Here is a 13,857-nt window from a genome sequence, read left to right on the forward strand (position 1 = left end):
TCTTCCTCTTCCATGTTGGAATGCCAGCTGTTGTTATTATGCAGTCTTGTTCAGGCATCCATATTGTTGAGAGTTCATGGGTGCATTGGAGCCCCTATCTAGCAGCAGGCATCGTGGTCCCTGGCTCCTAGAACTTTTCCACCCTCTTTTTTCATATTCTCTGAGCCTTAGGTGTAGAGGCTAGGTTGTAGATGTATCAGTTGGTATAATTGTGCATCTCTGTAGTAGTCTCAAGTTTTTTATCATAAAATGTTTTTTCATATCAAATTTATGTTATTAAGTTCAAGATTTTAAATTTGAAGTTGAGTCTGTTTGCTCTAACCTTGTTGCAGTACACAGATGAGCATCAATTGTACGCAAAACCAGCACTAAATCCTGAAGGGTTCCATGCTTTTGATATGTGAAACATGAAATCGAAAGCCTGTTGTAGTGAGTAGACATTGAGGAGGGAGTACCAGTGACTTCATACCTTCATAAACAGAATTCGCCAGGGTATTATTTTTATTAAAATTCACCGAGTATTATTATCCTTGCTGTTTCAATTCCAGAATCTTACTCATGAATTCTAAGACATCAGATTTCTTTTTAAGAAAACCCAGTCTAGAAATAGATATTAAATGTCGTATGTGTATCTGTTATGGGTTAGGTTTTCTGAGATACAATTATTCCCCCTTTAGACTTTCCAGCTCAACTGGAAATTAAAGGAATATACAGTGAAAATTTAGATAATAGTAGGACTTTCTTTCTGGGCACTCTTGTCTTCACTTTTGTGTTTAAAGTTTATCTTTAATAAAGTATTTAATAAATATCTTTAGCAAAATCCTCAGATACACTTTTGTACTGGCTAGTCTTGAGTTGTTTTTAGTGTCAAAGCGAGGAATCCCAGTTTGACCTTAATGTCCCTAAAAGATAAACTCTTTAGAATGCTGAAGGTGGCAATTTGGAGTTGTCTCACTGCTGACGTTTGTGACTATGGTACTAATTTCAAATTTAAATAAGAGAATGTTGACTATAGACAAAAGCAGTTAAGAAGGAGAGGTCTTCCAGTTGAACATACGGAAATACAGTGAAGGGTTGGGAATTTAGCTCAGTGGTGGAGTGCTCACCTAGAGAGTGCTGTGTCCTGGTTTGATTACAGGCATACCACACACGCAGTAATACCAGGAAGTACTGGTGGTGGTGGTGGTGAAGAAGAAGAGGAGGAGGAGGAGGAAGAAGAATTGGCAGAAGGATGAATGTGACATGTTGTTGAGGAGAGAGTCTCATGAAGTTGTAAGCAAAGACAGTGTAAATGTAAACTAGGTGTGACAGTGCTAGGATACAGGTTAATGAAATGAAATTAGGGACTGCAGGTTTAACTCAGCTCTCCTGATCCTAAGTTATGTGATTGTGGATTATTTGATTTGTTCTTTTGGACCAAATACTTTGATATTGTAAGATGTGAGCAGTCCTGCTATTGAAGTACCAAATAATGAGATGACTAACACATGATCACCATGTAGAAAAAGAGCCCCCTTCTTCTTGTGCCTTTATTTCCCATGTGTTCTCATGGTATTCTGATGGTACTCTTGTAAGAGAGTGTAGAAGCAACTATTTCAGTAGTTAGGGTAAAGATAAATTATTGGAGAAAAACCAGGAATATAGGTATTTTTTTTTTACTCTGAAGAGTTTTTGTAAAGCCTGTGTGTACATTTTTCTTCCATTCTCACTAGATATGTGGAGTTCATTAGTCCCTTGTGATTATGTTTCCATATATTTTAATTGTTTAATGAAGACACATTTCTTACATGAATATTTTGGTTTTTAACTTAAAATTGGGCATCTATTAAGGTTGCTTGATGAATGAAAGAGAGATTTTGAATTCCTTACTTTGATGACTCGATGAAATTATAGAATTATTCTTGGATTTGCCTTTTTGCCACTATAAAGGATGTCATAGACTCATCAATCTTTTTTTTAAACAAGTGTTTAAGAATTGGTCAAGTTAGTAGATGTGGCAGAAGTTTTGTAAAAGTTTAATGTATATGTTAGTTTTAGTTATTACCTTTATAGTTAGATGAATCCTGAAAATCCGAGAATACTTACTTATAGTAAAAACAGTGGTCAGAGCATTGTATGTATTGGTCCATTTATCCCTGATAAATATATTCTTTTAAAAAATGTTTTATAGACTTTCATACATGTATACTGTGCTTATGTCATTTTCATTCCACTCTCTTCTCTCTCTTCAACTCCTCCTACAGAACCCTAAATTTAAGACCTTTTTTGTTAAACATGTCTACACATGTGTATTTCAATACAATTTGCTGAGATAACCTACTGTTGTTTGTATGTGTGTGTTTGGCGCTGACTGCTTCAGTGGGTAATTTACCCTGGGCATATCTCTAGAGCAGACTGATTGTCCCTCTTAGCAGCCAATAGTTGCTTGTAGCACTTTATAGGAGTGGGGCCGTGTGAGATTTCCCCATACATGTTGGCATAGCAACTGGTGTTGTCATTGGTCATGACTTGTTTAGGCGACCACAATGTTAAGAGTTCATGGATGTAGCTCCCTGTCATATATAGAAGACACTGCTATATGACAAAATTTTTCCTGGAAGACACAACACAAATATTTACTCACTCTAGATACAACACACCGAAGTACAGGTACCACCAAAATTGGGTTTGGTGAACCAATGAGTTGTATTGTAGTTACTTACAGGATTATGGATGAGAGGTTACTTACACAAGCAGAAATGACTCAAAGGCAGCCGCATCACCAAAGCCGATCCCAGCATAGGTGACAGCTCATGAAGCTGGCGACCTGGAGCACACTGCACAGCCTGCAGGCAGACCGACAAGTTGGACTCAGTTGATCTCAACTTTCCAGGCAGCCCAGCTGCTTTCTGCTTCTTCCAGGCTGCTGGTCTGCTATAACAGTCTTTTTTACAGCTCAAGTCTGCTTTTCTGAGAGGGATGCTCAGCCTTTCTTGTTTACTCTGGCAGGGAGGGGCCTAGTGAGTCAGGCTGGTTTCAGGGATTTCCTGAAGCCCTTTTGAGTTACTTTCCTGGTTACGGAGCTTCCTTGAAGGATGGAGTGTTTCCATATCAGAGGAAACTGTTACACAACACCATCTCACAGCAGACGTCCTGGTCCTCAGGCTCTTAGATTTTTTCTGCTGTCTCTTTAGCAGTGTCCCTGGAGCTTTAGGTGTAGGGTTGTGTTGCAGATGTACCAATATGCTGGGCACCTCATGGTCATCTGATTGCTGCGTTTTGACCAGTTGTGGATTTCTGGTGAGAAGTACACTTACCTATACAAATAAGGATAGGTATTTAGAATGAAGCTGGAAATTATACTGGTTTAGGAAAATGGTGGTAGAACATTTTCCTCTAGGGTTCATGACCTCACCAGCCACAGATGGCAATGGATTCCCTCCTTCTATAGAGCAGGCCTTAAGTACAATTTGATGGTTTTTGATAACCCCCAAGATATAAGCATCACTATTGTACTTTTGGATATATCTTGCTGTGTTGTTATAATTCATAGGTTTTATAACTATATTACTGGTAATTATGCTTTATTAAATGGTCATTAAAATACTATCCTGTAAATAGCTATATTATTGTCAAAGGATCCTTAAGATCATAAAAACATCTTTAAATGCCATATCCTGTAGGTCTCTGAGGTTTTTGAAGACCTTAGCTAACTATTTTACCTTATCTCTCTATAGAATCATATCTATATGTTGTACCTAGAGTGTGTGTTCTTGTGATGAAAACAGAATAGTAGTTGACATGACCATGAGTTGATCAACTAACAATTAACTTGTGTCACTTAATTATCCTAACCAGCCTGTATTAGAAATAAACTTTGTATTATAATAGAATTGTATGGGCACACTACCTTACATTAAAATAAATATATTTAATGTGTGTGAAGAATAAACTTGAATTTGAATTCTATACCAATGTATCAAAATTAAACTTATTTTGCATCAGTATACAAAATTCTATACCAATAATTAAAAATAACCTTGTTTGTGAGTAACAGTTAAGGCCTTAAGTTGAGGAATAGAGTCAATAATCTACTTTTTGGTCCTGTCATCCCTGTATATTCCTATATTCCCCCTTCTTTCTTTTTAACCCCTATCTCCATACCTAAGAAAAAAGGAAATCCCAGAGTCCAATCTTGTTTTCTCTCTGAATAAGACCAATAATAATTTATAGCCTACTCCCAATACAAATAAACATATATATCCCTAGAGAACAACCAGAACCCCACTCAGCCCCTCTTAGGGGAAATGGGGCATTGTTCTCTTTGTAGGGGCCCAAATACAATTGGGGAAAATGGTTAAGCAAGCTAGGAATAGCATTTGCAGTCTAGTTTCTAAATGCTGAGAAATGCTAGGCTTTGACAATAAGACTGGTTAACTCCTGGCAACACCCAGCCTACCTCAAAGAAGATGATGAGCACCAAAGAACCTCCTTATGGAGATGGCTTCAAAGGTGGCAAACCAGCTACTGGGCAAAATGTCCTCGTTTCTGCCACAGACAGAATTCTGTCTAAAAGTGGGCAAGCTTAGAAGCAGGCAGAGTTGACGGCTAAACTCTGCCAAGACAGGATAAGCAAGTGCTCAGTAGTTCCTGCTTTACCAGTATGTCTGCCAGATATAATGGGCCAGATGGCTGAAGACAATGCTTCAACATTATAGAGCGTTTTGGGTGACTGTTCAGGCAGCAAATTGTTTCTGTCATTTTCTCATTTTGAAAGCTGCTCTCTTGTACTTCCTTTACTCCGGTATTTAATTTTATTCCTTCTCAAGTCTCTGATGGGGTTGAAGACCAAATAGTTTAGTTTTATAATTAAGCTTAGTTGTTTAGGGGTTAAGTTGTTTTTAGGTCTAGATAAGGATTTTTAGGTTGATAGAGTGAGATATGATAGTTAATTGATTTACATTCAGAATTGTATACTCACCAAGTTAGGAAAGATGTTTTCTCCAAGGTTGCCAAATACAAATAAGCAAAACACTATGAATGCTACATTTATATAGTTCCTAATTGTTTCATGGTCCTTCTTGTTATATGTAGTTTATATATGTATAATAATATAAATATATATGTAAAAGTAAAAATAAAATAATAATTTAATTTAAAAATAGCTATAATAAAATCTTAAATATTTTTATATATAATACAAATATTGCTTTTTAAGCAAATAAACATATAGACCATATTGACATGTTTGTATTTTTTCTTGCTTTAGATCAATGAACACATTTTTAATAATTTATCTGATAATACTTATTTCTGAGGCCATCATCAGTACTATCTTGAAATATACCTGGCAAGCCGAAGAAAAATGGGACGAACCTTGGTATAACCAAAAAACAGAACATCAAAGAAATAGTAGTAAGGTATTATATGTTACTCATAATCCAGCTGTTAAGGGAATTTCTTTGGGGATGGTTGATGCATTGGTAGTGATATCTGATTGGGAGGACCACTGGGATCTCATCACAGCATCAGATTGACAAGATGTCTTTTTAGAAGAGCAATGAGCATGTTAGCAGCGGTGTACTTTCCTAGTTTAAGGCCTAAGCAGATCACAAAAACATGTCAAAAACTGCATTCTACTCCAGCATTACAAATTAAAAAAATTTTAAATCATTTATTGTACCTTATAAATTAATTAAAGGATACATTTATTTTAATTCATGTCTGCATGACTCAAGAAGTCTTAATGGTCTTGATATACGAAGAGAATTTCACCTGAAATGTTGGTAGACAGTTGTTCTCTAAATTTCCGTTTAAGTCAAAATGTACATATTAGAAAACACTTTTTTCTCAAGAGACAGCAAAGCAAATCGGTCTAGGTTCCCATTGTCAGTGTCATTTACACTGCACAGAGTACATACCGAATGGCAGCTCTGCTGTGCTATAGCAGTCTATACCTGTAGTCTCTTTTACAGTTTCTGTTTCTTAATAATTCTCCTTAGAGGAATAGGAGCGGCCTCTGACACAGACCCTGTTGCCCACTCATTGGTCACTACCTCCTGGCACGGCACTATGCCAGCCCACAGAGGAAGAGGATGCAGTCAGTGCTGATGAGACTTAATAGACTGGGGTCAGATGGTAGGGGAGGAGGGCTCTCCCTTTCTGAGGACTAGATGAAGTGGGGAGGGGGGCAGAGAGAGGGATGGTGGGACAGGAAGGAGGTGAGTGAAGGGGCTAGAATTGGAATGTAAAGTGAATAAATTAAACATAAGCAAACTTTTTTAAAAAGAAGAAAAATTCTCCCTAGAAAATGTGTTCCAGTATGCTTAGGTTCCACGCGCGTCTTAGTCAGCCATGATCTTTGAAGAGTAGTGGTAGAACAGCTAGCGCGCTGCACAGAATGCAGCTGTGATTTGTTATTTTCATCATGCCAGGTGACTTTAACTTCTCTAGGAATTTCACCTTTACCTTAGCCAGTAATCTAAGTACAGAGGAGACGCAGCATAAATGCAAGTGAATCAAGAACTTTCCCTTGCTGATATTAGTTTAGCGCAGATGGGCTTGATTGGTGATTTAGACAAGAACTTCCTCATAATTCTCTTGTATTTTATCATCAAATAATCATCTCTTTCTCTTTTTTTCTAGATTCTGAAATTTATTTCTGATTTCCTTGCTTTTTTGGTACTCTACAATTTCATCATTCCAATTTCTCTATATGTGACAGTTGAAATGCAGAAATTTCTTGGATCGTTTTTTATTGGCTGGGATCTTGATCTGTATCATGAAGAGTCAGATCAGAAAGCTCAAGTCAATACTTCCGATCTGAACGAAGAGCTTGGGCAGGTGAGGATGACCCTGCTGCCTGCTTCTTGCCAGAGAATTCCCTGTAGAAAGACTGATGCCATAGAACGCACTATAAAGGTCACACCAGAACACCTCTTACTTTCCTTCAGCTGGTTCTTGGTTTGTTGTCTGGTTGGTTGGTTTTGGCTTTTGAGACAGGGTTTCTCTGTTAGCCCTGGCTGTTCTGCAACTCACTGTGTTGACCGGGCTGGCCTCGAACTCAGAGATCCACCTGCCTCTGCCTCCCAAGTCCTTGGGCTAAAGGTGTGTGCCTCCTCCACCTGGTTCTTTCAGCTAATTCTTACTCCCTTTTTATGTCTTAATTTTTTTCTTCCATAATTTACCAGTATATTTCTATATGGTATTATATTGTGACTTAAAATTTTTAGACATTAGCAATTATGGAATATAAAGATGAAACTTGGGGGCTCAATAGATGACTCAGAGGTCAGGAGCACATACTGCTCTCTCAGGGAACTTAGTTCCCAGCATTCACATCGGGTATGAATTCAAATTCAACCTTGCCTCCAGCTCCCGCTTCAAAGGATTCAGAGCCTTTGGCCTCCACAACCACCTGCAGTCATGTTCGGTACGCACACACAGACCCACTTGCTTCTACACAATTTTTAAAAAAGTAAATCTTAAAAAAGAAAGGGGAACCATTACTTTGCCATTTCATAACATACGCAAAAACTTGGCTACTTTGCCTACCTTGGTGTTGGTTTTTTGTTGTTGTTGTTGTTGTTTTTGTTTTGTTTTGTTTTTGGGGGGTTTGAGACAGGGTTTCTCTGTGTAGCCTTGGCTGTCCTGGACTCACTTTGTAGACCAGGTTGACCTCAAACTCACAACGATCCGCCTGCCTCTGCCTCCCAAGTGCTGGGATTAAAGGTGTGCGCCACCACCGCCTGGCCCTTGGTGTTGTTATAATTTGACAATCTAATTAATACTTATGTTATGACTCATAATATTGTTTGCAAACTCCTGGTTTCTTATTTGTTCTTTGTAATACTATAATTATATTTCTTTTATCTATTTTATCTCCCGTAGAGTTAATTGCTATTTCTTCATTTGCTTAGTTCTGTATACCTCAAAATGTCTTTTATAAATATATTCACCATCTCTCTATGTATATTCAAACATGTCAGTTAATCTTGAATTTGCTCACCCTATTCTCCACGTGTAATTTAAATTTAGCTTTTTTTTTTTCTTTTTGATATGGGCCCTGTTGTGGTTAATTTAGAAGTATGGCCTAATAAACTTCAGAGTCCTGCTCTGGGCCACAAGGCTCTATTCCTATCCCATGGTGATTCTCCTCCTTCCTCCATGCCCTCTCTTCCTCTCTCAGCATTCTCCCTGTCTTCAGAAGCCCAGGAACCTTAACCACGCCCACCCCATTTGTCTGCCCAAGTGTATCGGCTTTTTATTGGTCAAACAGGAATAAGTTTTTAGGCAAGATTACACAGCAGTACTTGCGGTACATTGAAAGACAGCAAGCAGTAATTAGCATCAAAATATATCAGACCAACCTCCAACAGGGCCCCCATTTTTTGATGCCCAAGCTATGCTTAAACTTCTGCACTCATACTGGTGCAGTGGCTTTAATCCCAGCATTAGGGAGTCAGAGACAGGGAGCTGTCTGTAAATTTGAGACCAGCCTGCTCTCCACAGAAAGTTCCAGGTCAGGCAAAGCTACATAGTGAAACCCTGTCTCAGAAAAATGAAAAAACGTGAGCTCAAATGATTTTCCCATCTCAGCCTTCATAGTAGCTAAGACTGCATACATAGACTTTGGTCTTGGACCCTGTAGAATAAATTTTTATTTTACAGAATACACGTCTCGTGTCTCAAGTATAATAGTTACCTTTATTGTCTCCAAAAATATGGACTTTAAAGTTCAGTTTTTTACCCCTCTTTCTTTTTTTTATCACTTTAATTCTTTGCTTTTGCATATTGATCTTTTATCCTAGACTCTCACTGAAATTGTTTACTAGTGCTAATAGATTTTTTTAAGGTGAATTTCCTTGGATGGTGTATATGCAAGGTCATTTGATATGCAAATGGAGATAGCTTTATCATTTTTTTCCCTAAACAGGGAAACTTGCTTCTTTTTCCTGACTAGAAATTTCAGTATGATCTTGAATAAAACATGTGAACACAACCTTATCTTAATACCTCTACTCATAGGAAATCACTCACCATGATAGTAGCTAGTTTTGAAGACACTTTTATCATAGTATGTTAAGTGTTTTTTTTAATCATAAAGAATATTGGATTTTTATCAAGTGACTTTTCTGTATCTATTGAGATGGTCATTTTATTAAGAAGATAAAGGACAAATATCATTAATTTGACAAGTTGTACATGTCAAGTTAATATCGATTCCTGATGTGTTTGGAAACAAGATATATAATCCTTTTTATATATTTCTGGACTTAGTATACATGAATATATTATACTTATGAGAAATATTGGTCTGTAGTTTGTTTGGGTTTTGTTTTCTTGTAATGGCTCCCTCTCTTTTTACTTTTCAAGTTGTATTCTTGTTTTGGGAGGGAGGGAGAGAGAGAGAGGAAGAAGGAGGAGGAGGAAGAGGAGAGGAAGGAGTAAAGGAAGGAAGGAGGAAGGAAGGAAGGAGGAAGGAAGGAAGGAGATGCGCTCCCTGTCTCTGTACCATCTCTCCTGGCCCCTATTTACTTTCTAGGTTGTATCCTTTCTACCCTGACTTCAATGGTAAGTGTCAAGTTATACCATTTTAAAAGTCGCTTGGCCAAGATATAGACATGAAATTCTTATACCTTATTGTCAGTCACCTCTGCAGATGATATGTATCTAAAGATGTATATGTACATTTTAAATACTTTTGTCACCTTGTTCAACAGTAACCTATTAAACGCTAAGGTTTCTTTTGTTCTCTTTCTCTAGGTGGAGTATGTGTTTACGGATAAAACTGGAACACTGACAGAAAATGAGATGCAGTTTCGAGAATGTTCAATTAATGGCATGAAATACCAAGAAATCAATGGTAGACTTGTACCTGAAGGACCAACCCCTGACTCCACAGAAGGAAACTTACCTTACCTTGATAGTTTGTCCCATCTCAACAACTCAGCCCATCTCACAGCCAGTTCTTCTTTTAGATCCAGTCCTGAAAGTGAAATTGAGCTAGTAAGCAATTTCCAAATTAATAATTATGGGTTCCTATGTATTCATTCTCTTTAATAGATGGACTAAGGGGAACTTCCTGTCAGTGAAGCCACAAGTATGTATTTGAAATAGATGTCTTTGATTTAATACTTCAAAACCCCATTTTGAGACTGTGGTTCCATCCCAGTTTAGTTTGTCATTACTAAGCATCTTAAATGCCTTAGCTTGCTAGGCACTTAAGTGGAACAGTTAGGAAATGCTGTTATTGCCTTGAAGTGAAAAAGAGAAAAAATACTTATTTTTGTCTTTCTGAGACCTTACTTCTTTTCAAGGACACAGTCTCCCTAGCTTGCAATTTTGTCACTTATACCAGAGGCTCCTAAGACAGTCTGTAAGATTGAAATCCAAAATGTACAGCTGTTACTCAAGCAGCCTGAGCCACAGCACTCTTGTCTTCGTTCTCAGGCCGTTTGTCTGTCTCTCTCTATGGTATTGGAAAGTGCTTTGATCGTGAATGTTATGTTCCTACAGATAAAAGAGCATGATCTCTTCTTTAAAGCAGTCAGTCTCTGCCATACGGTACAGATCAGCAACGCTCACACTGATGGCATAGGCGATGGCCCCTGGCAGTCCAACCTGGCGCCTGCGCAGCTGGAGTACTATGCATCTTCACCAGATGAAAAGGCTCTAGTGGAAGCTGCAGCAAGGTGACTAAGCCTCATTTCTCTGATCCTTAGAGCATACTATTGAAATAATTGTTAGAATAAAAGAGATCTGTCACATGAAGTTCTCAAATGTAAATTCAACTTGTGAGAATACTTTGCATTGTTTTGGATGTAGCCTGACCTGTCAAGTTCTTAAGAATAGGTTCATATTATTCAAATACAGTATTGTAAATACACCTCAAACTTTCAATTAATGTACCTTCATTAAACTAAGTTACAAAGGTGTACTGTGAAATATGAAATATCTTCCCTTAAATCTTGTATTTCTTTGTTCTTTTCATCCCTAGAGCTGGTATTAAATTTATAGGCATTTCTGAAGAAACTATGGAGGTTAAAGTACTTGGAAGACTAGAAAGGTAAATTGTTTTGAATGCGTAGTAGTCTATAATATATATACTATGTGTAGTCTGTAGTATGTATAAGGACAGACTGTCCTCCCGTCTGTTCTTGTATAGCCCATAAGCTACGTTAGAGTGTATTTAGAGTTGTGTAAGAAAGAAAAAGAGAGTAAGGGAGAGAAGAGAGAATAAAATAGCTCTGGTAGGGTGGAGCCTATAGCCAGATGCTCAAAGCCTAAGCCATAGAGTGAGGCCAGCCCAGGAAACTTATTAAGAACCTGTCTCAAATTTTAAAAGACAGAAAGAGGCTGGGGATGTAGTTTAGTGATAGAACACTTGTTTTGTATGCAAGAATAATCACATATATATATATATATATATATATATATATATATATCCTGTAAAATCTAAAAATACTACCTGACTCTACATAAAACACTTACCAGCCTCTCTTTAGAGTGACATTAATATTACATTGTATCTCATCATAATTATAATAGTATGTTATTTACTCAATTTGCTTATATATTTATATTAAATACTCTTGAAGTTGCGATTTCATAGGTCATCAGAAGAAGAAAATGTCTTTATATTTTGTTTCTGGGGAACTGGGGAACAAAACCAGTGTCTCAGGAATATTAGGCAAGTGCTGTGCCATGAAGCTGCACCCCAGTACAAGTTCCCTTGTGTTGTCGTCTGTGATCTATGTTCAAGCATTCAGGAACAGCAGCTTGCTTATGCTCTTTCTGCTTGAATAAGCTAGTCCTTCGCCTGGTGTTTGTGTACCTCAGCCCTTGCTGTGCTTTTCCATACTAAAGAAGTAAGGCCCATTCAGAAGCTGCTTTTATGAGTGAACCTGTTGTCCACTTAGAACATTCATTGCTTACACAGCATTATAGAATTCTCTCCTGGAAGATTTTTTTCAAGCCCAACTATAGTTATCCTCATAAATTTTCTCTCAGCTTTCAACAGAGACATTTCCTTTTCCTGCCCCCACCTCCCTCCCTCTCCCTCCCTCCCCCCCCCCCACACACACCAGGTTTAGAATCATTGCTGACAAACTTTAAGACTGCATAAAGGAGCCGGGGAGGGGGGGGGTGGCTCTTGCCTGTAATCTCAGCACTCGAGAGGCAGTGGTAGTGGCAGGTGAAATCTCTGTGAGTTCAAGCCCAGCCTGGTCTACAGAGTGGATCCAGGACAGCCAGGGCTACACAGAAAAACCCTGTCTCAAGAAACAAACAAACAAACAAAACAAAACAAACAAATAAAAAGACTGTGTAGAGGTTGAGTTGGGAATGCATTTATAGGACATGTGCTCCCCTGAGGACAAATATCCTTCTGAGGAGCCACAGTCATCACCAACCTTCTCTCAGCAGTCCCCTACATCGGTACCAACCTAGTAGAGTGAATCTGAGGGGGGTTCTCAGTAGACAAAGCCGCTCTCACACGCTTCTTCGCATTCCATTTTATCCTCCCATTCACCATTGCAGCCCTAGCCATAGTCCACCTACTTTTCCTCCACGAAACCGGATCCAACAACCCTACTGCAGTCAACTCCGATGCAGACAAAATCCCCTTTCACCCGTACTACACGATAAAAGACTTCCCAGGAGCCCTACTCATACTAGCAGCCCTACTTTTACTTGTTCTATTCTCGCCAGATATTTTACGCGACCCGACAATTACACACCAGCTAGCCCCTAAATACGCCCCCTCACATCAAACCTGAATGGTACTTTCTATTCGCTTACGCTATTCTACGTTCTATCCCCAACAAACTTGGAGGAGTATTAGCTCTAGTACTATCCATCCTTGTCCTAGCTCTACTACCCCTCATACACACCTCAAAACAACGAAGCCTTATATTTCGTCCAATTAGCCAAATCCTATTTTGAATACTAACAGCTAACCTTCTAATCCTAACTTGAATTGGGGGACAACCAGTAGAACACCCCTTCATCATCATCGGACAGGTAGCCTCGATTAGCTACTTCTCTATCATTCTCATCTTAATACCAATTTCAGGATTAATCGAAAATAAAATACTAAAACTTAAATGCCCCAATAGTATATAACACATTACACTAGTCTTGTAAACTAGAAATGAAGAATTAATCTTCTTAGGGCATCAAGAGAGAAAACTACGTCTTCACCATCAACTCCCAAAGCTGACATTCTATTTAAACTACCTCTTGAATTTTTCCGTACATAAATTTATATACCACCCATAACATTATATGTATATTTTATATTAAATTATTTACCCCTAGCATATAAGCAAGTAAATAAAGTTAATTTTATAGGAATTACAATGATACATCAACTAAAATTATTAACCTCATGATTATTCATAAATACTGTAAATTAATGCTCAATTACACATACCTGTGTTATTAGACATACACCATTACGTCATAACCCTGCTTGACCACATGACTATCCCCTTCCAATGTTGGTCTATATTTCTACCATCCTCCGTGAAATCAACAACCCGCCCACCTCTACCACTCTTCTCGCTCCAGGCCCATAAAACTTAGGGCTAGCTAACTTGAAACTTTAACAGACATCTGGTTCTTTCTTCAGGGCCATAAACATGGATCATCGCCCATTCGTTCCCCTTAAATAAGACATCACGATGGTTCGGGTCTAATCAGCCCAGGACCAACATAACTGTAGTCATGTGCCTTTGGTATTTTTTTATTTTAGGGTGCCTTCCTCAACATAGCCGTCAAGGCATGTATACCAGCCCACACTCCGATGGGACATGTTATTCAAGAATTATTTATCCTCATTAACAACTTCCTCTCCCCATTCGTTTAATGGTTTCG

At 38.2% G+C, this 13,857-nt stretch overlaps 1 protein-coding gene across 1 annotated transcript in view; it reads left to right on the forward strand.

The window, feature by feature from the left end:
* Atp11b (ATPase phospholipid transporting 11B (putative)) overlaps positions 1 to 13,857 on the forward strand; it is a 104,794-nt gene that overhangs the window by 41,057 nt on the left and 49,880 nt on the right. The window contains exons 11-15 of the mRNA XM_051157062.1: positions 5,249 to 5,399; positions 6,625 to 6,822; positions 9,745 to 9,987; positions 10,498 to 10,673; positions 10,979 to 11,047. Of these exons, the coding sequence (XP_051013019.1) occupies positions 5,249 to 5,399; positions 6,625 to 6,822; positions 9,745 to 9,987; positions 10,498 to 10,673; positions 10,979 to 11,047 (837 nt within the window). The remainder of the gene's footprint in view (positions 1 to 5,248; positions 5,400 to 6,624; positions 6,823 to 9,744; positions 9,988 to 10,497; positions 10,674 to 10,978; positions 11,048 to 13,857) is intronic.

This window comes from Acomys russatus, chromosome 15 (genome assembly GCF_903995435.1).
Source record: "Acomys russatus chromosome 15, mAcoRus1.1, whole genome shotgun sequence".
Lineage (NCBI taxonomy): Eukaryota > Metazoa > Chordata > Mammalia > Rodentia > Muridae > Acomys > Acomys russatus.